This window comes from Phyllostomus hastatus, unplaced genomic scaffold (genome assembly GCF_019186645.2).
Source record: "Phyllostomus hastatus isolate PE091 unplaced genomic scaffold, TTU_PhHast_1.1 phas_contig_17, whole genome shotgun sequence".
NCBI lineage: Eukaryota > Metazoa > Chordata > Mammalia > Chiroptera > Phyllostomidae > Phyllostomus > Phyllostomus hastatus.
In genome coordinates this window covers 12,207,998-12,234,909 of record NW_025333664.1, presented here as the reverse complement: position 1 = coordinate 12,234,909, position 26,912 = coordinate 12,207,998, and the positions used below count along the sequence as shown (strand labels likewise).

The following is a 26,912-nucleotide window of genomic DNA, read 5'->3' as shown; positions in this document are numbered from 1 at the left end:
AAATAAATACATTACTTATTGATTTTACAGAGAGGGCAAGGGAGAGAGAAAGAGATGTTGTTCCACTTATTTATGCATTTATCAGTTAATTCTTATATGTGCACTGACGAGGCATTTAACCTGCAACTTTGCTGTACTGGGACAAGGCTCTAACCAACTGAGGTAGGCGGCCAGGGCAACACAGTGCTTTTGTATTTAACAAGTTGAAATGGCTGAAATCTAACACAAATACTTGTTGAGTACCTACTGTGTGCCAGGCACCATGCTCATAGCTGGCGATAAAGAAGTGAACGAGACAGAAAACGCCTTTGCCCTCATGGAACTTACATGTATGTGCCAATGACTGATCAAACACAAATGAGTAAATGAAGATCATTATTATCGATTATAATGAAGGAAATTAACACAATAATGAGATAAGCGGTCATGAGAAAGGGTGAGGCATGGGCTGCTACTTTGAGAGGTCCAAAAAGAAAGACCTCTTTTGATGAGATGACCACTAAGCTGAGGCCTGGAGGATGGGAAGAAGGCAGCCAAGCAGAGAGCGTGGGGAAGAGCATTTCAGGCAGAGGGAACTGCAAGGGCAAAGGCTTTGAGTGGGGAACATATGTGAAGCAATAGAAGAAAACGAGAGTCTGTCGAGGGTGGAGGATTAGGTCAGAGAGGAAGATGGGCTAAATTCTATAGGGTAAAGCACTTCGATTTTATTATAAGGACAGTCAGGGAAGAATTTTGGGGAGGGAAATTATGTCATTCACATTTTAAAAGCCTTCTCTTACTGGAGAATAGACTGGAGGGGGAAGGAGGGGAAGAAAGGCAAATGGGTTAGGAGGCAGTTTCTGAAGTCCAAGGAGAGCTGATGGTGGTGGGGACTAGCACGGTGGCAAAAGAGATGGAGAGAAACGGTCAGACTTTGCGGTGTGTTTAGAAGGCAGAGCCAACCGGCAACCGAAATATGTATAAAGTTGCGCTTTCCAATACAATAACTATGGCCTCTGTGGTTATTTAAGTTCATATTAAATAAGATTTAAAATTCCATTTCTCACATCACACTAGCCACTTTTCAAGTGCTTGGTAATCACATGGGTTAGTGGCTTCTGTGTCAGACATTTCCATCATCACAAAATTCTGCTGGACGGTGTTGATAGGATGTGTAGGACAGTGGACAACACATTTTAGGAGTTAAGATGATAGGTATTCAGCATATCTGTTATGTCACTAGGTCTTCTTTCCCCTATATTTGTCTGTTTCCCTCTTCATTAATGCCAGCATTGCCCTTGCTTCATTAAGGCAGAACCATGCACTGCTGGGGTTCTCATACACCGCCTCTTTGCTCTTCAGGTGTGGGAATTTGTTCAACAGATGTTTGAGGGGCCACTCCTGCTTGGACAGAAGTGGTGGACAGGGGTCCTAAGAGAACATGATCAGGAAAGATCGCCTCCTGGGGAAACGGACCTGGGCAATGAGGGACAACCATGTGCTTGAGGGTTCCAAAACCCCAGGCGGAGAAGTGATTCCAGTGGGGTTGGAGGTAGGGGCTGAGAAAGAGGGGGGTTTGGACTTGGCCTGGGCTCTGTCATCAAGACAGCTGGCCAGACAGAACTTCGGCTGGAAACATACTCCCCAGAGTCAGTTCTCCATGTCACGGTTTACAAAGCACCCTCGTCTTAGGAGACTGGGGGAGGTGCAGGGCCTGGCCAGAGCCCTCAGCTGGCTGACCTGGTTACAGCTGGGAGCCAGGCTTGGTGCTCGGTTCCTAAGACACCATATACTCCCCTTGGGGCTTACGCTTATCTCTGAAGGTGGGCAGCTCCTCGAGGAAGCGCCTTCCCTCCCTGATCACCTGGGGGCTGTGTTCTGAATGTAGGCCTACCAGGATGGAGGGGCATGCTGAAATGGAGATGCTGAGGACACTGAAGGGGCCGTCCACAGGGGAGGTCAGCGTGCACCTGGTGGCCAGAGACAGCCCAGGTTCCGGCCCTCACCTGCCCTCCACTGCCTTCATCATTCCAGGTGGGCCAAACCAGGGGTCTGGGGAGGAGGCGCATTCCCATATCTGCCAAAGCAGGTGTGGATCCTGGGGAGAGATGATACTTTTCACCTGCCAACACACATGCATGGCGGGATTGGGGCAGAGCCACCGGGCTCACCTGTGTCGTGTCTGTTCCTGTATCTGTTCACAGCCAGCTCTGCCACCCTTGGCCTGCCCAGCAGTTCTCTGGATGTGTCCTGCTTTCCGCGGGAGCCGATCCATGTGAGCGCCCCGCAACGAGTGTCAGGCAGCGTACCTGTCACTGCCACCGTTCTGCCGCAGTTAAGCGCGGGGCCGGGAGCCAGCTCCAGCGCCAGCACTGTGCGGCTTCTGGAGTGGACCGAGGCCGAGGCCCCACCTCCTGGGAGCGGCCTAAGGGTCAGTGTCTCTGGGGATTGGCGGGCCCAGGCAGCCGCAGCTGCGGGGTGGTGCCTGCAGGCTGGGAGGCGGGGCCTGAGGTGGAAAGTGGGGGATAGCTGGCGGAGACGCAGGACTCGGTGGGTGGGGTGTGGCTTTGAGTAAGGGATCTAGGGATGTGGCTTGGAGGCACTCTGAGCTCGAGACAGGAGGGGTCCTAGAGACCAGATTCGTGGAGAATGTCTGGGGGCGTGGCTTGGAGAAGGTTGCTCAGGGACGAAGCTTTAGGAGAGAGGCTAGCAGTGAGGCGCCCTGGGGCCGAGGCCTGCAGGAGTCTCAGGGCGTGGCTTAGGGGTGGGGCAACCAAAAGCGGTGTCCTGTGAGCTGCTGGGGGCGTGGCTTGAGTAAGACGGTGGGAGAGCTACAGTGCCGACTGGAGGTGGGTCGAGGGCCGGTACCGGAATCGCCATCCTGAGGTCCTATCGCGCTCCAGTTCCGGATAAGCGAGTACCCTCCACTGAACATGGTGGGAGCCGAGCAGCCCCCAAGCCCGGAACTGCGGCGGGAAGATGTGGCCGAGTACGAAGCTGGCGAGGCCCCGGCGGGAGGTGGCGATGCGGGCACTCTACAGCCGGGTAGGAGCCCTAGGCCCGGGGCTGGGCCCCTGCGCGGGTGGAGCTCCCTAAGGAGCCAAGGTCCGGCCTGAGGCCCGGGTGCCTGCAGGTGCGCCCAGGGGTTAGTCCTAAGATGCAGAAGCCTGGGAGGTGGGGTAGGACGGGGTGGGGGCTGCTCCGTAGGGGAGCCCGAGGAGGTGGGACCTAGGTGGAGGAAGGGCTTCGAGAAGCCTGGACTCCGAAGTGGGAGGAGCCTGGATGTGGCTAGGATGGGGTAGGTGGCCTGAGGCCCCTTTGGCCTCCACAGCGGACCTCCCCCAGGACCCTCCAGGAGATCCCTCTCAGGATCCCCCAAAGGATGATGGCCCCTGTCAGTGCCAGGTGTGTGAGCCTCAGCTAGGCTCCTGTCCAGATTCTGGTTCCTCCAGTGGTGGCTGTCCCCAGCTCTTCCAGGAGCGGTAAGGATCAGGGTGTACCTCTCTACTTGCTCTGCTTTGGGGCCCCAAAGCCCCATTTTTGTTCATGGCCTAGGAGAGGGCCTGGGTGGTGCCCGGTGGGTCGTCACTGGTTCTTTCCTTCAGCTGCCGCTCCCTCAGGTCAGTCATAGTGGAGAACTCCTCAGGCCAGAAGTCCTCCTGCACCAGCACCTCTGAGCTCCACAAACCCATGAAGAAGAGGAAGCACAGGGAATACCAGAGCCCATCAGAGGAGGAGTCGGAGGCAGACGCCATGGTAGGAAGAGGCCAGTGCCAGGGAAGGGGGAGGCTATTCCTCAATTCCCACTATCCTCTCCATCAGTCCAGGTCATGGGGCTGGGCCAGCGAAGACTCACTCATCTTTTAGGGTCTCATCCTGAGTCAGGTCCCGTACCTGGCTGGAGGCGGGTGAATAAACACTCTTCCTGCTTCTCTGGAGCTCCCATCTCAGTCCAGCCTCGGGGCTAAAACACACTCACATGGACCAGCACCCAAGACAGCGGTGTGGTCAGATGGAGAGCTCTGTCGCTGGAACCCAGGCACTAGGCCAGTGGCCTGGGAGCACAGGGCTCTATTTGCAGAGAAGCAGGAAAAGACAGGGCAAGAAGTTCCAGGGGGCCGGCACAATGAGCACAGGGCAAGTGTGTGCATCCTGTTTCCCCACCTGGGAACGAAGAGAACTGTAGTCGGGTTGTGTAGCTGGGGTGTGGCGGGTGGGTGGGGGGTGGCTACTCATGTGAGTCTGGACCCAGCTGGTGGGGGGTTGTCAGCTGGAGCTATTTTCCTGCTGGTGACCTACGAGAAATTTCACCTGTTTGGGCCAAACACCATGTGGTCAGAGAGCCAGGCATGGGCCAGGAATAGCAACTGGGGCTTCTCCCACACCCATGAGGACAAGAAGCTGGAGCCAGGCTTGCCTTCCACAGGAGAAGCGAGAAGGAAAGGCTCCAGAGGGACAGCCCCCTGCTGGCACCCCAGAGAGTGAGGAGTGGAGCGGCAGCCAGCCTGGTATGATGACCGGCGTGTTTATATATCCCTGTGATATGTGTTTACACACTTGGATGTGTGAGGCTGGGAGTGTAGGTCACCACTGAGATGATGTGTTATGCACATATATGTGAGCATGAGTTAGTGCATGTGTGAGAAAAACAATGTTTATACCCCAGCTGGTGTGGCTTAGTAGACTGAGCGCCAGCCTGCGGACTGAAAAGCTGCTGGTTCGATTCCCAGTCAGGGCACATGCCTGGGTTGTGGGCCAGATCCCTAATTGGAGGTGTGAGAAAGGCAACTGATCACTGTTTCTCTCCCTCTCTTTCTTCCACCTTTTGCCTCTCTCTATAAATAAATAAATAAATACATACATACATACTTTAATAACAAAAAGTGGGCACAAGAGACCCTTTAAAAAAAGAGAGAAGCAATGTTTACGCTTTGTGTATTACTATATGTGTGTTCTTTATTGGGGGCTATACTGTGTGTTTGTTTATCCTCCACCTCCTTGGAAGTAGGCCTCACCGCCAGGCTCGGTAACCAAAGGCTTGAGTGTCACGTGGTGTTGTTTCCCTCTGGTGGTCTGAGCAAGTCTGTACTCGCCATTGGTCTGACCTTGCCGTTTTGGCCCCCATTCTGACCCTTTGGTTCTAAGAAAAATGGAACAAAGGTCATACGTAGTCGGCTCTGGCTCTCGGGCCTTCTCTCTATGACCATCTCCACTCTTCCCTGCCCACCCGTCTGTCTCCTGTCCACAGCGCCAGGGGAGAAGAAGGAAGGCTGGTCGTGGGAGTCCTACCTCGAGGAGCAGAAGGCCATCACCGCCCCCGTCAGCCTCTTCCAGGACGTGAGTGGGACAATTTCTGCCTAGGAAATGCTTGTATTCGCAGTCAAGGGACTCACCACGCAACGCAGGCCTTCTGGTGTTTTCTGTGTCTGACATCCCCTGAAGGACTGTCAGGATGGAAAGGGGAGGCACTGACTAGGGGCCCAGAGTAGAAAAGAGTCCACTATAAGGGATGTACAGGGTGGGAAGAAATTGGGAGGTGGAACCCAGGCGCACCCAGGACCGGGCCTGCAGACTTTGGAATTCTGGCGCCTGCTACTCAATTCTGTATGTTGATCTTTCAATGACTCGGGTGCGAGGGAACCCTTAAGTCCAGCCCTGACTCGGCCCACATTTTTCAAAGGACCTGAGGGCCATTCTGTCCCACTGCACTAAAGACCTCAAAGAAGTTGTCCCTTTGGTAGTCCCAGGCGGGTGGGGCCTAAAGGAGCTCCTTCACCCCAAGCCCGCTAGGCAAGGATAAGGCTGGATGGAAGCTGGGTCCTCTCCAATCTGTGCGTTGACAGTACCAGGCGGTCCCTCATAACAAGAATGGCTTCAGACTGGGCATGAAGCTGGAAGGCATCGACCCTCAGCACCCATCCATGTACTTCATCCTCACCGTGGCCGAGGTGAGCGGGGGCTCAACACCGTTCCAATGATGTCTCTCAGGATAAATGGATGGAGCCTGTCCGGGGCCCTGGGGGCCTGGACTCAGATAGGGAAGATGCTGACCTGCCCTCAGAAAGCACGTAGTCTAGTGGGGGATTAAGGCGGAACACACAGAAAGCTGAAAACTGAACAAAAAGCTCCAGACAAAGTGTGAGGGGTGGTGATGGTCCCAAACGGGTGGGTATGCAGTTCTTGGGGAGCTTGCGGATGTCCTGAGGGCAGGGGGTTGGTGTGAATCCAACCAGGTCCTTGTCCTCCAGGAGCTCACTGTTGTGTGGGAGTCAGCCAGGTGAACATACCAGCGACAGACCACAGGTGTGGGGCAGACGTGTGCAGAGAAGCACTGAGGGGGCAGGAGAAGCTTCGCACAGGAAGGGCCTCCTTTGCTGAGGCTGGAGAGACGACTGTGCATAACTAGGGTGTCCTGGGCAGTGGCAGCGGCAAAGTGAGCAAACGCTCTGGGATGTGGAATGCGGGCCACACGTTCCAGGAGCTGCCACTAGCTCAGGGAGGCCAGAGCAGAGTGTGCGAGTGGGGAGCAGTGAGAGAAGGGAGCAGAAGAAAAGGTCACCAGAGCCCTGAGCAGGCCTGAGCCCTGGGAAGTCCCCTTGGCGCTCTGGCTAGGTCTTGAAGGGCAGGAGGGTGCCACAGAACATGCCTGTCTTGAACCCGGAACTCAGGGCTCACGAGTACATGAGCTGTCCCTATTGCAGGATGGGAGAGTGTGGGACAAGGTTCAGGATGGGGAGAAACCTGGGAGTGAAGGGAGGTGGGGCGCCTGCCAGCATTAGAGCCCCCGAGACGACCAGGCCGGGCGGGGGAGGTGAGGGCAAGGGAGTGGGCGTTTGCTGGCATCAGAGTCCCTGTGGTCCCCCCTCGCGGAGCCAGGTCTGTGGCTACCGTCTCCGTCTGCACTTTGATGGGTACGCCGAGTGCCATGACTTCTGGGTCAATGCCAACTCCCCTGACATCCACCCTGCTGGCTGGTTCGAGAAGACTGGGCACAAGCTGCAGCCCCCCAAAGGTGAGGCCTAGCTGGGTTGGCATGGGAGGCAGCAGCCCTGCGACCCATCCCTTCTTCCCCCAGGTACCCCTGCCTTTTCCCCCTTGCACAGCCAGCCTGTCCTCGCCACCTCCTGCTATGTCTTGGCCCCAAGGCTTCTGCTCTGCCCTCGCCCTCTGAGAGTCCACCTGGGCTGTGTCCTGCTTCAGCAGGGGGTCCCCAGTCAGGCTCTCATGAGGGTTGTGGGGTCCTCAGGCCTGCCCAATTCTGCTGCTTTAGTGTGGGGTGCCCTCGCTGCAGCCCAGCCTCTGCACGGCGCTCTGTTCGTCCCCCCCCCTCGAGGGGCCTAGGTTACAAGGAGGAGGAGTTCAGCTGGAGTCAGTACCTGCGCGGCACAAGAGCTCAGGCTGCCCCCAAGCACCTGTTTGTGAGCCAGAGCCACGTGAGTGCCCCTCAGCCAGAGTGGACACCTGCCCCGGGGACAGAGGCGCTGCAGCTGGCCCAGCGTGTCTGACTTAATGAGGAGAGCCCGTCTACTGGTACTCTCAGCTCTGTTCCGGCCTCTCCTACCAGATGGGAGGGGCACGCTGGCGAGGCCACGACCAGAGGGGGAAGCCGGGCACAGGTTGTCCCCAGTTCCCTCGGCAGAAATCCTCTGCTCCACGCACCCCCTTGGAGGCCCTGGTGCTCCACCCAGCCTGCACTCGGGGAGGTCGCCGTTCTTGTCTCCCCCTCTGGTTTGCTCTGTAGTTCTTGGTGCGCGGTCCAAGCCTCTGTCCCGGGAGCTGCTTTTTCCTTCTCTCTGCCCGACATCAAGGCTCTTGCCTTTAGGCCCAACAGACTCACCCCTTGTCTTTTTCTCTGTTCAAGGCAGCTGGCAGCTGCACCCAGCAGTTCAAGTATCTCCTAATCCCAAGCAAAAGCTCTGAGAGATATAAGGAACCCCCATTAAAAATATCACCATATCCAAAGTCCAGGGTCTCCTGGGCCCGGGACCCCGCCATGCCGTTCGGGTAGTTACTGCCCACTCCAGTCCAGCCCCAGAGACCTTACTCGCAGGTTCCCAAGTGACTGAGGGAGTTCTCCCCACCATTGGCTAGCACTGTGGTCCTGGGCAAGTTACCTAACTTATAAGATGGGGATGATGACAGCTGTCTCACAGGGTAAGGGAGGCTGCGCTCAGCCTGGCACGCTGTTTGGGTGAATGTGTAGCCTCCTGCGTCACTCATCTTCTGCCACAGGGAAGCTTCCTCTGCATGTACCTGGGAAGCCAGAAGTGTCTGAGTGACTCTGGGCTGGGGTTGTGATTCTGCCCATTTCTCCCAGCCCCCAGCCCCCAGCATGACCCTTAGGGAAGGAAAGCCGCTCCTTCCCTTGCCGGTGGGCTCCAGGCTAGCACGAGCCTGCCTGGCTTGGCCATGGCAGCCCCTCCTCTTGCCCCCAGACTCCCCCACCCCTGGGCTTCCAGGTGGGCATGAAGCTGGAGGCTGTGGACCGCATGAACCCGTCCCTCGTCTGTGTGGCCAGTGTGACCGACGTGGTGGACGGCCGCTTCTTGGTGCACTTCGACAACTGGGACGACACTTACGATTACTGGTAGTGGGAGGGCCCAGGCTTCCCTGGGGCGGGAGGGGGTGGTGAGCGGATGGCAGGGGGCGGGAGGCAGGACTTCAAAAACTTAGATACTGTGTGGTCCCCGCCCAGCCCTGGACCTAGTATATGTTTAGGGGAATAAGGGACCATCCTATGGATTTGATCTGTATCACAACACAATGCCAAATTAGTGGTATCATCTGAAAATACCAGGGTTAAGATGCACAGATCCCCGAGAGTCATGGTTCGCCCTTAGACAGGATGGCGGTGCTTGAGCTGTTAGTTCATGCGACAGTTTTCTGACTTTCTCAGGAGCTGCCCGTCTAACTCTCACTAAGAAGTAGAATCGGGGTGGGCCCTGACACCACACTGTTGTAGGACAGCAGGCTCAGGGCCTCCAAGTTTCATGTGGGACAGTGAAGTATTCTTGGGTTTCAGGTGTGACCCCAGCAGCCCCTACATCCACCCCGTGGGCTGGTGCCAGAAGCAAGGAAAGCCCCTCACTCCTCCACAAGGTGACCGTGAGGCCTCACCCCGCCGCCCTGTCCCCTGATCCCGTACCAGTGCCTCATTTGCTGGGTCTTTGGGGCCAGGGTGAGGGGGACAGATGTGTCCTGGAACCTCAGCTTCTGTGCCTGGGAATGGAGACCCCTTTAAGTTTAGGAGAGTCCTGTCAAACCCAGACTGTGTGGGGGTTTAAGAGAAGAAAGTTAGATAAACCCTGTCCCCCCAAGCAAGGGTACAGGAGTCCAGAGTGAAGAGAGTGTACCCTTCCCCTTCAGAGAATGTTACATGGGCCCACATACAGTAAAGGTTCACGTGGGGCTGGGCTGGAGCTGGGGCAACAGGGTGGTGGAGAGGGATGGGCACCAGGGTTCCCGGACAGCCCTGTACCCTGGGAGGTGGTGAGGCGCTCGCAAGCACCCTCTGCCTCGGGAGCCCCCTGCAAGGAGCTGGCCGTGGTGATGCTCTGGGAGATGGTGCTCCACGGGCCTCCTCAGGGCAGAGAGCTCTCCCGCTGTGCCTGGGCGCTCGCTGGACACTGCTCTCCTCCTCTCCTCCAGACTACCCTGACCCTGACAGTTTCTGCTGGGAGAAATACCTGGAAGAAACTGGGGCCTCTGCTGTGCCCACCTGGGCCTTCAAGGTGGTGAGTCGGCTCTCCTTGTCCCCGGAGCTGAGCTCAGGAAGGCTTGGAGCCCTTGGCCAGCTAGGATGGTGCCCTGCCCCCACACTCGCCCCTTTGGCAGGCCCCAGGTTCCCAGGCACAGCACGTGGACCTCCTTCTTGAGGCCTCAGCACTGCTGACCTGGGCCTTGGCCTGAGGGCTGCTGTCCCCCTGCAGCGACCCCCACACAGCTTTCTGGTCAACATGAAGCTGGAGGCCGTGGACCGCAGGAACCCAGCCCTGATCCGTGTGGCCAGTGTGGAGGATGTGGAGGACCATCGAGTAAAGGTAGCCCCCGGCCCCATGGGCTGGGGAAGCGAACAGACCAATTGGATAGGAATTCTGTAGATCAATTCGAAGTCAAGGGCATGGCGTGAGCCAGACGTAAGGGAGATTGCACGTTGTGGTGAAGAGAGCTCTAAACTTGAGGCCAAAGATGTTGGGTCTCATTCTACCCTCATGTGTGACTTACCCTTGTAGGCCTGAGCAAGTCATTTCCCTTCTCAGAGCCTTAACATTCTTCCTGTAAAATGGGCCTAATAATCCCAGTCCTAAGCGAGGATTGATGGGAGGTGCCCATAACTCAATGAGTGAAGCCCTTGGAAAATGTTGCAGCCCAGAGAGATTATTGTGGAGTTGGCCCCTTGGTCCTTCCAGTCCAGGATCTTTCTCCTAACAGGCCCCGGGGGTGGGGAGAGCCTCCTGGAGCCTGCAGGGCCTCAGGCTCCACGAGGAACACCTGACTACCTTTTCCCCCCAGCTCCACTTCGACGGCTGGAGTCACGCCTATGACTTCTGGATCGATGCCGACCACCCGGACATCCACCCCGCTGGCTGGTGCTCCAAGACAGGGCATCCCCTGCAGCCTCCTCTCCGTGCGTACCCCTAGGGCGCCCTCATCCTTTCCTACTCGGGTTCAGCCTCACCCTACCCCATGCTCGTACCTCCCCCTCCCTGACAGCACGCCCAGGTCTGACACAGAGGGCTCTGGCGGCCACAGCGCACTCTGAGGTCACGCCTTCTCCCTGCTTCCCTGCTCCCGGGGTTTCTGCTGTACTAAGCAGTTGGGTTTGGGGTATTGAGGTGTGAAGGGGAAACTCACTTGGGAGTGTGTGCTCAGGAGGTAGTTCCACGCCAGGGAGTTCTCTCTGCGTCCGGCAGAACCACACAGAGCATGCGTGGCATCTGCTGAGGATGTGCTGGTTCTGTTAAATAACGTCTCCGTCCCCACAGGCAGGGGTCAGAGGTCAGATCAGTGGACCGCTCAGCTCCAGTCCTCGTGCTCAGGATTCCCCACCCCCCGCCCTGTTTCCCTGCTGCTGCCACGTCTGTCTCACACGGTGGCATGCTGATCTGTCTCGATCATTCTCCGAGCATGGGCAGAGCCTAAGGAAATGACCAAAGTCTGGGGGATGACACAGGGACACAACCAGAGAATGACATGAACCTGCCTGTCGGGGCTCCTGAGGCACTGCTGTGCCCACACACACCACCTCTGCGTTGATCTCCCCGCCCCCCCGCCAAAGGGACAGAGGGCACGGCCTGCAGGTTTCACCAACGTGTGTGAGAGCCAAGCCCCTCACTCCCCACAGAGGGGCGGACACCCAGTAGCAGGAGATGGTGTCACCGCCTAGCTCAGGGCCCCTGTACCTGGGGAACCAGTGCCCGGTGCTGGCCTTCGCCGTGGAAACCGCTTCTGCCCTGCTGCCCATTCCCCCCACCCCACCCCAGCCCCAGGGCCCTATGCTGACTCTTTTCTTCCTGCTCCCCCAGGACCCAGAGAGCCCAGCGCTGCCTCCCCTGGGGGGTGTCCCCCGCTCAGCTATCGGAGCCTGCCGCCCACGAGGACCTCCAAGTACAGCTTCCACCACCGGTGAGGGATGGGTTCCTGCTAAGACCCTCAGGCACTGTTCACACAGAGACGGTCTGTTTTACACCTACTGTGTGCGGCCCCTCAGGGTTCACTAGAGACCCTCTCCGAATGGGAACAAGCGGATCCAGCCCACCTTATGTGCCTTCTTCTTCCCCAGCAAGTGCCCCACTCCGGGCTGTGATGGGTCTGGCCACGTGACAGGCAAGTTCACGGCTCACCATTGCCTCTCGGGCTGCCCGCTGGCTGAGAGGAACCAGAGCCGGCTGAAGGCGGAGCTGTCGGACTCGGAGGCCTCGGCCCGTAAGAGGAACCTCTCGGGCTTCTCCCTAAGGAAGAAGCCCCGCCACCACGGCCGGTGCGGAGGGCAAGGGTGCGGGGCCTCGTGTCCTCTCGGGCCGGGCCAGGCACTGGTGCCCCGCCACGGACCTGGTCCCTCTCTCTCCAGGATTGGGCGCCCCCCAAAGTTTCGGAAGATTCCACAAGAAGATTTCCCGAGTAAGTCCAGGGTGGTTCACTCCCATGGCCTCCACGCGTTGTTTACAATTGGTGGGATTGGAGTGGGGCGGTGACGGAGTCCAGAGAAAAGAAGCTGGAAGGGGGCGTTGTATCTCTTCATCTGAGATACTTGGGGAGCATAGCTCAGTGGCGGGAGTACGGATGGGGCCTTGAATGGCCTTGAATGACCACAGGCTCCAGTCCCATTGCACCCATGGCCTTGCTGGGAGTCTGTGGGAGAGACACAGAGCCTCCCTGGGCCTCTGGTTTTCCATGGTAAGGTCAAGTGCTGCCCCCGGCTCTGTTCTTCTTAATTCTAGGTTCCCTGGGAGTGACCTTGAACAAGTCACTTAACCTCTCTGAGCCTCAGTTTCCTCATTAGAAAACATGAATAACTGCCTTCCGGGTGTCAACTACCTGGAGTGGTTGTGGTCACTGCCAGGGTTCACTGAGCACCCACTACAGGGTTCATGGGCACTGTTCCAGGGGCTTTACGTCCACTGTCGCTGACTCTCCCAGCATCCTTTGGTGGGCTATTCTCTCCTTCTGGGAGGGGGGAAATGGGAGGCTCAGACAGGGAGGTCATTGGCTCGAGGTCCCTCACTTGGGAAGGAGCAGAGCTGGCATTTGAGCTCAGGCCTGACTGCTCCTGCTGCGAGCGGCCGATATAACGGACACAGAGCGCCCGACCCGAGTGTCAGTGTGCTTTCCATTGCCGTTGTCTGGCCTCGGCTGTCACAACCAAGTGCCGCAGACTTGCGGGCTTGCACAACAGAAACTCATTTTCTCCTGCTTCCGGGAGCTGGAAGTCCAAGTCCGAAGTACAGAAAGGTTTGGTTTCTTTGGAGGCCTCTCCTCTGGGCTGCAGGTTCTGCCTTCTCGCTGTGCCCTCGCCTGGTCTTCCCGCTATGCCCGTGTGCCCGCCATCCCCATCTCTCTGCGAGTTCCAAATGCTTTTTCTCATAAGAGCACCAGTCGGATTGGATGAGAGCCCACCCTTATGATCTTATTTTAACTTACCCACCGCTTTGAAGGCCCTTTCTCCACTTATAATCACATTCTGAAGCACCCGGCCTAGGGTTTTAGCATATGAATTGGGGAGGGGCACAGTTTAGGAAATATTTATTTATTTCTTTTTAGAGAGAGGGGAAGAGAGGGGAAGAGAGGGAGAGAAACATCAATGTGTGATTGCCTTTCGTGCACCCCCCACTGGGGACCTGGTCCACAACCCAGGCATGTGCCCTGACTGGGAATCGAACTGGCACCTCTTTGGTTTGCAGGCCAGCACTCAATCCACTGAGCTACACCAGCCAGGGGTGGGGGGACACTGTTTAGCCCATAGCATGCTTGAAGGAGGGTGACAAGGCCACAGAGCCCTCCACTGTGTGATGCATTCATGTCACATCTTTGGCCAGTAGGAAAGGGCCTGATACACAGCAGGGACACTGGGGATCTCGCCTCAGTGGAATTGAATGCAAATCGTTTTAAGGCAAGAAGAGACCATGAGCAATCACCTGGCTTGTTGCACAGTTTCTGGGTGGGACCCAAGTGATTCAAGTGCTTCGGGGACAGTCCCTGTAACCCGAGCAGAACCTGAACTCAGACGGCCTTTTTTTACCAGCCAGGAAACCTTGAGCAGGTGATGCTGCCTCTCTGAGCCTCGATTTCTTCGTCTGTAAAATCCTGATGACAATGGTGCCCCTCTTAAATGGTGGTGGAAGGCTTAAATCAGATGGTCCTGAAAGTGTTTAATAACCTGCGGGAGTTCTCACTAACCCTGGTCTTGGCCTGCCTCCCCCGGGGTGTTGTTCTTACTGTTTCTTCTTGCTGGAGACAGAAGGCGATTCCTGCAGCCCCAGGCCAGACTGGGGAGGGCCTTGGCCTGCCTCCGGACCCTCAGAGTGAGGGCTTTGGGGGATGGGACTGCAGTGGCCCCTCTTCTACCCCCCTGTGGAATACCTGGTCGGCTTCCATTGTAGGGCCACGTTCTGACCACCAGAGGGTGCATGCCTACTGTGTTCATTCCAGAAATTTCCTGAGTGCTAGGGGAGTTAAGTCTTCCCAGGAGAGGGCCTCCAGGCCCTTCAGGGACAGAGCAGGGGCCAGAGCTCAGGCCTGTCGCCTCTGTGCAGGGCTCCCTTGTTCTACCAGCTGGCTCTTTCACAGAGGGGACACTGGTCGCTGGATTTTGTTCCAGAGGCTTCTCACGCAGCCATGGGTAGACGTCCTCAGCGTGGGCTCCAGCGTTCGCTGGTAAACAGTTGCTCCAGGGAGGGAAGGCTGCCTGCGGAGGACAGGGCTTAGCTTGCTTCCCCGCTCCTGGGCCTTCCCAGCCCCCTGAGTGTCAGCGAGAGAACAGGAGGAAACCGCAGAGATTTCCTTCCCAACCTGTTCATTTACCGGCTGGGGAACTGAGACCCCCACTATGTAACTTCCCCAGCATTAAAGAGCAAGTTAGTGAGGGCCCGAAAGGACTTCAGGAAAGGAGGACAGACAGAACGGGCTTCTGATGCCTGCCTGGGCTGTGCTGGCTTGGGTGCGGGGGCCACCTGGGTGTGAGGTGTCTAGATGTGGGCTCCGCCCACAGCGCCCCCCTCCCTCCCCATGCCCAGCCGCCTCGGATGAGAATAAGTCTACCAAGACATGATCTGCTTGGGGAGGAAGGGTGGCCAATCTCTCAAAGGAGAAGGGCCAAGAGCCTTTTCCTCAATGGGCTTTGATTGGGTTCCTTTACTCAGGAATTCAGGTAAAGCTCATTACTCATTGCCAGGAAGTAAGGATCAAATAACAAGGAACCTGAAGGCCTATTTTGAGTCAGGGTCAGATAGCTAAAGAGCTGTAAAACTTTGAGGAACAAACTCACTTCTTGCTTGGACCCTTATCATTTAATTGAGAGCATTCTAAACAAAGCAGATTTCACAGGATTTTACATATTCTTTCTTAGGCCTGATTGCCCAGGGAACCGGCCCTTTCCAGCACAGGGCTGCACCACCTTCTGTCATTGTTTAGGCTTAAGTCAGGCAGGGGAAGTAAGGCAGCCAAGAGATTAGGAGACTTCTTGTAGACAGAATGAGGACTCAGGCTTTGTCAAAGTCAAGGGGCAAGGGTCCATCACCCCCTTTTGCTATAGCCCCCCAAGTCCTTCCTTGGGGGCCTCCCACATGATCACGCCTGTCCTAGGTCGTTCCCCGCTTGGGGAATCTTACCTGTCATTGGTTAACCGACCAAACATTGGGGGCCAGGCAGGGTGAAGTAGGAGCAGAAGCAGAGCTCCTGCCAGGGAGTAAGCTTTTGTCTCCTTGGTGGTTTACAGTTCCAAGGTCATTCCCTCAGCCTTAGCCTTGGTGGGGGGGTTACAGCTTCTGAAACCAGGCAGGGTGGTTTCCAACATCTAGAGACTGGTGCCAGGATGTCGCCTCAGAGGCGACCTCAGAGGTGTGGCCTCAGAGGGATGGGGTAGGGTCATTCCAAACAGCCGAGAGTCTGTGAAGTGAGGAACCCACTTTACTGGAAGGAGCGAGCCCCAGATGAGGAGTCTGGTCTGGACTGCCTTCTTGGCCACAGTCCTGAGTAGCACGGGGCTTTGGGGCCAGGGTAGTCCCCGGCATTGGCCTGCTAGCCTCTGCCTCTGCTTTCCAGCACTAACGACCGATGTCATCCACCAGTCCCTCTTCATGTCAGCCCTGTCGGCCCACCCTGACCGGTCACTCTCAGTGTGCTGGGAGCAGCATTGCAAGCTCCTGCCGGGGGTGGCGGGCATCTCAGCCTCGACAGTTGCCAAGTGGACCATCGACGAGGTGAGGAGTGTGGGCCCCTGCCCCCTCTCCCTCCCCCACTTTTCCCTGGCACCATGAAACCCTGGTTTAGCAAAGGCCCCCCTGCCAGACAGGGGTGGACATTGCCCCTGACGCTGTCTCCCGCTCATCCCCTGAGTGCACAGTCCCTCCTGGTTGCCCAGCAGGGACTGACAGAGAGACTGTTCCTTAGGCTCATCTGATGGATGGGGTGGGGGCAGGCTGCCAGTCCAGCTGGAAATCCAGCAGCAGAGACATGCAAGGATCCTCTTAGGCTGATATGTACAAGCAACATTGTCACAGCCCTGAAGGCGCCAAGGCCAGAGGAGGCCACCTCTCCCGTGTACTCCTGGGTCGGTCTCCTTGGCAACATGTGTTCTTTGATTTTCAAGGTCTCCGGCTTCGTTCAGACCCTGACAGGTTGTGAGGACCAAGCACGTCTCTTCAGAGATGAGGTGAGTGAGGCAGGTGCAGAGTGGGGACAGAGGAAGGTCACTCACGGAGACGGCAGGAAGCAGCTGTCCTCACCAGTGCTGCCCTCAGAGAGGCATGGCCCTCTGTCGCCCCCCTGGGGGAGAGTGGGCAGAGTGACCGCACCTCTGGGGAAAGTCTGGTGTGGACCGCGGCCCCACTGGGAAGCCCCTGCGGTCAGACCACCCCCAGGAAGGGAGAAGCACCCCGGAGACCAGACTCCATTCCTCGCCCTGCTCTCTGGCCGATCTTTTGTTTTCCCAGCTTTCCTTCGGTCAGTCCATCAAAGGGCATTTCGAATGGCACAGGTAGTGCCATTTACTGCAAGGGTCCTAACCCGCACTTCAGGCCAGGACCCAGAAGCTCCCCAAAGATAAGAAGCGGTGAGCTGTAGATACAAGAATGCTAGCTTTGCGGACAGCTGGGTTTGAGTCCAGTTCTGCCAGCCAGAGCTTTTGACAGTCACTGAGCCTGCATCTTCTTACGTGTGAAATTGAGATAAAGTAGGTGTAATGATGCTTGCCTTTCAAGGCCATTGTGAGCTTTGGCAATGATGAATGGATCATTGTATCAGAACGTCTAGTATCATTATACCACTAGTATATATACTATTATATGACTATAGAATAACATATACACTATGCTCTATTAATATTATACATAATATTATAGAGTAATATATAAATCATATCACTATACCAGAATAACTGATACAGAGGGAGTTCAATCCATGGTGGTTCTGACTTTTAACGTGTAGCTGTCCTTAAATGAAGAGCTTTATCGTGTCTCTCCTACTTCGTAGAGTTTGAAACTGGAAGGGACCTTTGAGTTTGTTTAGGTCTCCCTTCCAAAGAATGCACACCCCTCCTCCCAGGAAAGTGTAGTCTCTGCTCTCCATCAGGGCCCCGCAGACGGACGCCCATGAGAAGGAAGTCTGCCCCTCCCCCACCGCAGGCCCACCCCAGTCTCTGCATCAGATCCTTGCCGGGTGGGGCTCCTGACTCCTCCCCATTCCTGGCTCCTCCCAGGTCAGAGACCTTATGGTAACGTGCGTCCAGAGCTGCACCTGCGTTTCACATACCCTCTGACCCACACAGGACACCTGGGCTGCTGCTCCTCCAGATGGCTTTGCTTTTTGTTTTTAAAAAGACCTTATTACTGAGGAGCAGTTTCAGGTTCTCATCAAAACTGCACCTGAGAGGAAGGTACAGAGATGACTCACATGCGCCCGGTCCCACACTCGCGTGGCCTACCCCTTCGCCGCCGCTGTCACTCGGCAGAGCGGGGCACGGGCTACTGCTGATGAACCAACACCTGGGTGTTCTTAAATGGAAAACTAGTGTGCACGGCGAGAAATGCACCCGTTTCAAAAGTGCACTCCCACAAGATTTGTGCAATGTATTCACTCTGAACCCAAGGCTTTGGTCATGATATGAAACAGTTCCATCAAACCAGAAAGTTCTTTCTCGGCCCCTCTCATCAGTCTCCAGTGTCACGGGCAACCACTGTTCTCCTTTCTAGCACCACAGGTTGGTTTTGCCTGCCCTTGCACTTCGTGTGACGGAGTCGTAGAGCATGTGCGCTTTTCTGTCTGTCTCCTTTCACTCGGTGACGTGCTTCTGAGGTGCGTGCGTGTTACTGTGTCTACCAGTAGTTCGTCCATCTTCATTGTTGAGTAGTGCTCCATTTTATAAATATTCCACACTCAAGAGACATTTTGTTTTCCCCTCAGTTTGGACCCTGTATTTTGGGGAGCAAAACTTAAGATGGCACTGGCTTTATTATAGCCACATCACACCAGTTTGGGGTTCAGGAAAGACCTCAGTGCCTTTGATATCAATTATCCATCGTAATCTAGACACACTTGCCAGTGTGTTACTTGTACCACTGGTTTTTTCATTCCTCTAATGTCAGACTTTACATTTCTCCCTATTAAATGTTATCTTGTTTGTTTCATAGTCTCATTGTTTTAAATCTCAGCTCTGGTCATCTCTGATATTAATAAGCCTTTCCAGCCTAAGCCTTCTGTGTTATAAGCCAAGTCTTCCCCACATGTGTTCATGAGACAGAGCAGAACCGCGTGGCATTTATTGGAGACCTTCCTTTATGTGACAAAAAATCACAAATGAATGTTCTTTGAATACATTCGTTCAGCCAGCTGCTGAGCCACCCAAGATTTAATCCTCTAGTCCAGGCTAGGCTTCGTGTTGTCCCCGTGTGGGGAGAAGAGCTGTCTCTCCTGGGAACATCTGCTGATGTCTCGGTTCAGCATGTTCTGAAATACAAAAAAAAAGCAATGGCCAGAACAGAGACAATGTGCTGGTAGACCCACAGTATCCAATAGTGTCTCAGTGTAGACCTTCGTGGGGGCGGAGCTTGCCTTCTCCGAGGTCTGGTCCACGTCATCAATCTCCCCAGGGACGGAGTTCTCTCTGGCTGAACGGATGCAGTCAGCATATTCAGGGACACTGGGCAAGATGCCCTTTAGCCAGGATGCAGACCAGTCAGTAGATGGAAGCTTCGTGAGTGAGGAATTAGAGCAAAACGGATAGCTGGTCTGATGGGCAGTCCCTCCAGTGTGGTAGTTGGCACTCACGGTCCTGAGCAGAGTCTGCCAGTCCTCTTGGGCATCTTTATTGTAGCCCTGTGTGTTTGTTAAATGTATTCAGTACTGATACCCACTCTGTGCCAAGCCCCATATAAGGTGACAAGGATGCGGAAGGAAAAGAGCAGGAGACCCCACTCCCAAGGCTTCGCACGTAGTAGGGGAGGCAGAATGGTGCATTGCTGCTTCTGGTAGCATGTGGTAAGGGCTCCAAGGGAGGTGCGTGCCCGGTGTAATGGGGGCTCCCAGGAGGGGCCAAGAGACTCTGCTGACCGTGCAGCCGATAAACACTGGCAACTTCTTGCTCCCCAAGTGTCCCCTTCTCCTGGGTGCCTGTGGGCCATGTCTTTCTGTTGTGATGGCGTAGAAGTCTCCTCACCAGATGTTTTAAAAATTTATTTTATTTTTTTAAAGATTTTACTTATTCATTTTTAGAGAGGGGAAGGGAGGGAGAGAGGGAGAGAAACATCAATGTGTGGTTGCCTATCTCACACCCCCTTCTGGAGACCTGGCCTGCAACCCAGGCATGTGCCCTGACTGGGAATCAAACTGGTGGCCCTTTGATTCTCAGGCCGCCACTCAAGCCACTGACCCACACCAGCCAGGGCATCACCAGGTGCTGAGAGTGCTGATTAGATTTTAGCTTGGCCTCTGTTCACTGTTGCACGTGTGGCTCTCTAAGGTTACCTCAACTTGGGAAATTCCCTGGTCCTATCCTCAGCTCTGGGCTATTGCTGAGGGTGGATTATTGATTTGCCTTATTTAATTTTCCCGTTGAATTCCTCTACCTTCGAGGTCAAATATGACCCTGCCGACATTATGGCTCAACACTCCCCATATTCGTCAGCACACATACAACGTCTTCTATGTTCTTCAGTAATCCCATTGTCCCCTGACGCAGTCCCAAACTGCTGGACCAAAACTCTGACCTTTGCTGTGAAGAACTAGAATCAGCCCCAGCAGTTACTGGAGTGAGAAGACTCTGAGTGATGCACCGGAACCCTTGGAAAAAGTCTTGCAGCATGTGCCCTCATGGATTTGTCTGATTGCTGCCTTGTGGTGTCACTCAGCTTGTTCCGACAACCCCTGCATTTCCCATGAGCTAGAAGTTAGATCCCAAGGCATGGTTAGGTTTAGATGGAGTCAATCTCTCTGTCTCTCGCCTTGTCTCTCTCTCATAGCTCATAGGTAATACTGTGATCCTTTGGCTGGCATGCCCACCTGTCTGTTAACAGGAATAAGATTGACCAGTGGATTCATGTGGGGACAGTGACAGCAGGTTTTTTGAAGCTATGTCAGTGAGGACTCAAAACATTTTGCAGATATACACCGAAGTCCAGTAGAAAGAAAGTGTGTGCATGCGTGTGTGCGTGCGTGTGAACATGGGGAAACCAGTGGATATCTTTCTTTCCTTCTCTGTCCCCATGGCTGTCTTCCTTTTTTCCTTTCTCCCTCCCTTCTCCTTTCTCCTTTTCCTTCTTCTTTCCCTCTCCCTCGTCCTTTCCTTCCCCCCACGTATCCTTTACTCCCATTTTCCTTCTCCCCTTCCCCTCCCCATGCACATGCCCACCTTCCTTCACTCCTTCCCCATGACCCTCTCCACCTTCTCCGCTTTCCACCTCCCTCCCCCAACCCTCAGATGATTGACGGCGAGGCCTTCCTTTTGCTGACACAGGCGGACATTGTGAAGATCATGAGCGTCAAGCTGGGCCCAGCCTTGAAGATCTATAACGCCATTCTCATGTTCAAAAACGCCGATGACACCTTAAAGTGACTGGCGCGGGGCTGGGCCCTCCTCCAGCCCCAGCCGGGCCTCCCTCTACACCTGATGCTTCTTTCCTTCGTGACTCAAGTTCCTCATATCCCACCTGTGCCCCCACCGCTCGCCCTCTGTGTCTGACCAGGGGCGGTCCCTCTTCTCTCCGGGGCTTCTTCCGACAAGATACATGGAAGCAGAGGAGCCCTGGGGCAGATGGAGTCCCAGCCCCCAAGTCCTGGCACTCGTCAGCGTGCCCGTGAGGGTGCGACTGCGCTGAGGGAGCATTGGTGGTGGAGTGGGATGGGGTGCCCTGCCTGCGGCAGCCCACAGTGTCTCTAGTCACCTTGTGTTAATCACCAAAGGGTCTTTTTTGTTAGCAGTTAAGGATAGTCTGGTAGACCAGGAGACCCTATTTGGCATCTCTGTGCTTTTCTTTCCTTGTCTCCTTCCCTCCTACCAAGAGGTGACCCTGCCACAAATGTATCAACTCAGAAAGACTCCTCCCCGCCTCCCGCCCCCTGTGCTGCTCTCATCCTGCCTGGTTTGCTGGGCAGGACCACCCACCAATGCCCCCAGACCCTGCTGGCTCTTCCCCTGGGTGGGTGAACCGCAAAAACGTGTTTTTCTAGGATCCAATGGGAGTCTCAGCTGCCTTTCTCCCTTTTACCCAGACGTGAGGGATTCCGAGCCACAACACCTTTTAAACAGGCCCCGTTCTGGACTGCTTGGCATTGGTAGTGTCCCATGCCACGTCCTGTTTCCAGCAGAGTGGGCGGGCAGAGCGCTTTCCCTCTGCAGCAGAGGGTGAGGTTCCATGGACGTTCCCTGTACACTCGCTGCTGAGGGCGTGGGGACGAGGCAGCTTAGCTGGCCGGGTAGCCAGGGCCCGGGTGTGAGACAATCTCAGATCTCTGGTCAGAGGGGCAGCTGCAGCAGGCATGGTTGCTCCGAGAGCTGGGCATAGCACCCTTCTCTGCAGCCGTGGGTCTCAGCCAAGGTGTTGCCCACAGTGGGGGTGGGGGGGGCATGCCTGCCAGGCCTCCTGTCGAGGGAATGTAACACTCTGTCAGGCACACACACACACACACACACACACACACACCCTATAACATCACATCGACCTAGCCCTTAAATGGCCTGCTCTTGAGGAGTTATACAAAGATGACTTGAAGTTGGGGGGTTGGGGAGGTGAATTCTGTCTTTGAATTCTCTGTGTCCTTTAAGCCTTTCTTACCACTCTCCATCAGTGTTACACTGCCAGCCAGGTGCCTGCTGGGACTGTGGGACTTTGACCTTCCTGTCCCAGCGGGGGCCCAGCACCCAATGAGCCACTGCCAACCCTGCCTGCAGCCTGGGAGTGGGCCCCACATGGAGGTGAGGAGCAGCTGCCAAGCTCCCACGGCCTGCGAGGTGTGCAGCGGGGGCGGGGTGGGGGACTTCCCCAGACCCCCTCTGTCTTGATGTGTGAGTGTGTATGTGTGCGTGTGCATGTGCAGGGCACTCTCAGAAGTGTTTGGCAGGGTGTTGACGTGAGGCTCAGCGTTAGGAAAATGTCAAGGGCTATTACTATTAAAATATGAAGCTTTATCTTTCCAATAGAGGAGGGAAACCCAAGGTTCAGTTGATTTCCTGCCCCAGCCCAGGAAGGGGTCCTCTCTCGCAAGGGACCAGACAGCTTTGCTGGCAGCCATTCAGGCCTCCCCAGTTGCACCCAGCGTGCCCCACCGCCGCCCCCAGAGCTTTAGATGTTCTGTCCCTTTCAGCTCTTAGAGTCTGCTGTGCGCACAGCCTTCTAGGGAGGGCGTGGGCAGGCCCTGCCTCCGCTGAGGCTCGGGTTTACTGAAGTTGCCTGGGCGTCACCATTGGCTAGAGGGTAAGGCAGAGCCAGTCTGAGCCTCTCTGTCTTGGCTGCTGGGGTGGTAGCAAACTCACCAGTCCTCTGGCTTCGGCTCCGGCTGAGATGGGGGAGAGATGCTCGGTGGCTTTGTGGTGGGAGGAGAAGGCAGCAAGTCCACACAGCTGAGTGGGGCTGGGATGCCTTCACCAGTGGGTTTACCAACCGTGCGCTTGCCTACTGGAAAGGCAGGATGGACCATGGGCCGTAGAGAAAAGGGCTCCCAGGCCCCCAAACTCTGGGGCTTCACCACTTGTTGTGCCAATGTCCAACTCTTTGGGAGGAAACCAAGTCATTAAAAAGGAGAAAGAAATCTGCCTCCTGTCCACCCCACTGCCCCTTCATTCACCTGTCCCAAGATGAGATCATCGCACCTTGACCTGGGAGCTCAGTGAGGGGAGGGCATGGGCGCTGGCGCCTGGTGCCATGTGACCTCTGCCCAGGCTCCGCAGCAGCGGCCACCACTTACACTTTGGCCCGGCAGCCTCACCCAGCTCTGGTCCAGGCCAGTGAGGACCTTTCTGTTTGATTTCTAAAGCAGAGAGAATGATCCCAGAGTTTGAAAACGAAGCCTGTTTGCACTTTCATTCACACGCACTTTGGTGGAGTTAGGGTTTTGTACTTGCTGTGTGTGTGTGCGCACATACGTGTGTGTTCTTGAAGAGAATCTTCTGGTTTAAGATAAAGTGACTCTTGACTCATGAGGGGGAAGGAGTTCCAAACAAATGTGGTGTGCTCTGTCATTGTATTGAAGCAACATAAATAAACTTGAATAACTGAATGACATGCGTAGTTTGTTCTATTGCCATGGTAAAATGTCCAGCAAACACCAAGTGAATATCTAGAATACCATTACTGAAGAGCATGAAGTGTTCTTTCTGCTGTTAGGGGCCCTAAAGAATCTGATTTTTATTCTGTCTTAAAGATAAACACAGGATAAAGATATATGCACATACTATCTACATGGAGAATTATACACAGTGGGAGTTCACAGAGGATAGTGGGAAAAGCCTGAGCCTTGACAGTTCGTGACTGGTAAGGGCAGAGAAGTCAACGAAGTATTCAGTTTTTAAAATAGCCTGAAACTTTCAGGTGGGGAAATACCGCACCGAACAATTAGAATTTGTTAAGGTTTCCAGAGACTGTGAGCAGATGGGAAAGTAGCACAAAGGTCATGGTCAAGCACATCAACCCCTTCTTTGCCAATATCCTTAATTCCTTTGCCCTGCTGTTCTTCCAGACACTTGGCTAGAAGAATGCCAACCATGGATCTAAGAGCCCGTCGTTCCCACATCTTGACCGGGAACTTAGCTGACTGAGCAGCGTGCTGGCCATGGTTGACCGAGAGTCTTTGGCTTCAACGTGAAACCTCAGGGCTGCCCAGGAAGCAGCTGGGTTTGGGGGGGTTTGGCTTTGACTTCCCTTTTTATACTCCTGAAACCTCCTACCCCATTACCCTCCATGTCATCTCAGTAGATGTCCCCCCCATCTGTGTCACAGAGAACATGGAATTCATCAGAAGGAACACCCCCATATTTCTACCACCTCACCTGCTAGTCTCCTTCCACCCGCATCTGTCTTCCATCTTCCCTGACCATCACAGCAGGAGAGGTGGTTTTTCTACTTGTCGGAAGCGAGATCCTCGACCATCCATGGCTGCTATAAAAGGAAAAGAAACATTGAGAGACAAGAAAGGATGTTTGGAAATTTAAAATGTGATTGCAGAGAGAAAAATAATTGAATGCAAGGCTGAAAGATAAAGTTGAGAATATTGCCCAGAAAAGTGCCAGGTTTCAAACTTTTGCCTCCTCTGCACCTTTCCTCTGAAAGGCATCGGAGGATGTGATCCATCAGAATGAGAGAGTACATAAAAAAAGAGGATGATCCCAGGAATACAAGGATAGTTTAATGTAAGAAAATCAATCTTTATAATATATCACATTACTAGCATGAGAGGGGGAAAAAAACACATGATCATCTCAACTAATGCAGGAAAGTCATTTGACAAAATCAATACTGTTTCACAATAAAAAGAAGTCAGAAAACTAGGAATGGGGCATCTATTTAAAAAAAAAAAAAAGCCCACTGCTAACATCATACTCAGTGGCAAAAGACTGAAAGCTTTCTACCTAAGATCAAGAACAAGACAAGGAGGCCCAGCTCCACCTCTGGTATTCAGTATTGGACTGGAAGTTCCAGCCAGAACAGGTAGATAAGAAACATAAATAAAAGGTGTCCACATCTGAAAGGAAGAAGTCAAAACTATCTCTTGTAGATGCCATGATCTTATATATAAAGAATCCACAAGGAAGCCGCTAGAGCTATTAAATAAATTGAGCACAGCTGCAGAGTGTAAGCTCAACACAAAGTCACTTGTATTTCTAATTATCTGCAACAAACAATCCAAAAAAGAAATTAAGAAAGCAATTCCACTTACAATAGTATCTAAAAAAGTACCTAGGAATAAATTTAAACAAGGAGATGAAAGAAAGTTATAAAATATTGATGAAAGAAATTAAAGAAGGCTTAAAAAATAGAGAGGCACAAGTGTTCATGGGTAGGAAGACTTAATGTTGCTAAGATGTCAATACTACCCAAAGTGATCTACAGATTCAATGCAAACCCTATCAACATTACAATGGCCTTTGTCTGCAGGAATAGAAAAGCCGATCCTCATACTCATGTGGAATGGCAAGGGGCCTCCCCAAACCAAAACAATCTTGTAAAAGAGCAAAATGGGAGGAGTCACTTCTCCTAATTTCAAAACTTATCACAAAGATAAAGTAATCAAAATAGTGTGATGCTGGCATATGGACCAACATAAAGACCAATTGAATAGAAGAATTGAGAGTCCAGAAATAAATCCATATGGGCAATTGTTTATTTTTATTTATTTATTTTTAGACAGAGGGGAAGGGAGGGAGAAAGAGAGGGAGAGAAACATCAATGTGTGGTCGCCTTTTGCACACCCCTACTGGGGACCTGGCCTGCATCCCAGGCATGTGCCCTGACTGGGAACCAAACCAGTGACCCTTTGGTTCACAGGCCGGCACTCAATCCACTGAGCCACACCAGCCAGGGCTGGGCAATTGATTTTAGATGAGTGTCAAGTCCATTCAATGGAGAAAGACAGCTTCTTCATGAAGTAGGACTGAGACAACTGAATTTCCACATGTAAAAAACATAAAGTTGAGAAAAAAATGAAGTTCAATGCCTACTTTACACCACATACAAAAATGAACTCAAAATGGTATGAATATCTAAATATAAGAGCTAAAAGCATAAAACACTTCGAAGAAAGCATAGTTCAATCTTTATGACCTTGGAACTGACAATGGATCCTTGATGGGACACCGAAAACACAAGCAACAAAAGAAAAAATAGTTCAGTTGAACTTCAGAACTGAAGAACTTTTATGCATGAAAGGAGATTATCAAGAAAGTGCAAAGACAACCTACAGAATGGGAGAAAATAATTGCAAATTGTATATCTGACAAGGGTTTACTATCCAGAATATACAAAGAACTCCTAAAACTAAACAAAAAGATAAACGACCCAAATAAGAAAACAGGCAGAGGACTTGACTAGACATGTCTCCAAAGAAGATACACAAATGATTAACAAACACTTGAAAAGGTGTTCAACATCATTAGTCATCAGAGAAATGCAAGTCAAAACCGCAATGGGATATCACTTCACATCCACTAAGATTCCTATAATTTTTTGAAAAAGGAAAAATAACAATTGTTGGCAAGGATGTGGAGAAGTTGCTGGTTGCAATGTAAAGCGGTGCAGCTACTGTGCAAAACAATTGGGCTGTTTAGGAACAGTTTGGTTCCTTAAAAAGCTAAACAGAGAATTACCATATTACTCAGAAGCTCCACTCCTAAATATACACCTGAAAGATTTGAAAACAGGGACTGTATTTGTGTGACAGCGTTTGTTGAGGCAGTATGCACAACAGCCAGAAGGTGGAGACAACTCAAGTGTCTACTGATGAATGAATCAGTAGACAAAAGTGGTATGTCCATACAATGGAATATTCTCCAACCATAAAAAGGAATAAACAACATGGCTGAACCTTGAAAACATTTTGCTAAATAGAATAAGCCAGATAGGAAAGGACAAATATGTGATTTCACTCATGTGAAAGATTTACAACAGGCAAACTGGTAAAGACAGAAAGCAGATTAGAAGTTGGCAGGCTGGAGTGAAGGGGAATAGAGGGTTCCTGCTTAATGGGTACTGAGTCCCTCTTTGGGGTGATGGAGAACTTTTGGAACTACATAG

At 53.5% G+C, this 26,912-nt stretch overlaps 1 protein-coding gene across 2 annotated transcripts; it reads left to right on the top strand.

Moving 5' to 3' along the window:
* The first annotated feature begins 1,877 nt into the window (after positions 1-1,877).
* On the top strand, positions 1,878-23,369 carry L3MBTL1 (L3MBTL histone methyl-lysine binding protein 1). Of its 2 annotated transcripts, none has more exons than XM_045833579.1 (21): positions 1,878-2,013; positions 2,184-2,410; positions 2,883-3,024; positions 3,311-3,461; positions 3,600-3,735; positions 4,406-4,487; positions 5,228-5,316; positions 5,823-5,927; positions 6,856-6,991; positions 7,321-7,412; positions 8,415-8,566; positions 9,002-9,078; positions 9,628-9,713; positions 9,909-10,019; positions 10,492-10,606; positions 11,505-11,604; positions 11,762-11,959; positions 12,050-12,099; positions 15,739-15,896; positions 16,286-16,348; positions 20,609-23,369. In XM_045833579.1, exons 1-21 carry the CDS (start codon positions 1,878-1,880, stop codon positions 20,741-20,743), a joined length of 2,541 nt encoding a protein of 846 aa, XP_045689535.1. In that variant the 3' UTR covers positions 20,744-23,369. The 2 variants fall into 2 exon arrangements, with proteins under 2 accessions (XP_045689535.1, XP_045689534.1); XM_045833578.1 differs by having other exon boundaries at positions 3,585-3,735.
* The last annotated feature ends 3,543 nt before the right edge of the window (positions 23,370-26,912 follow it).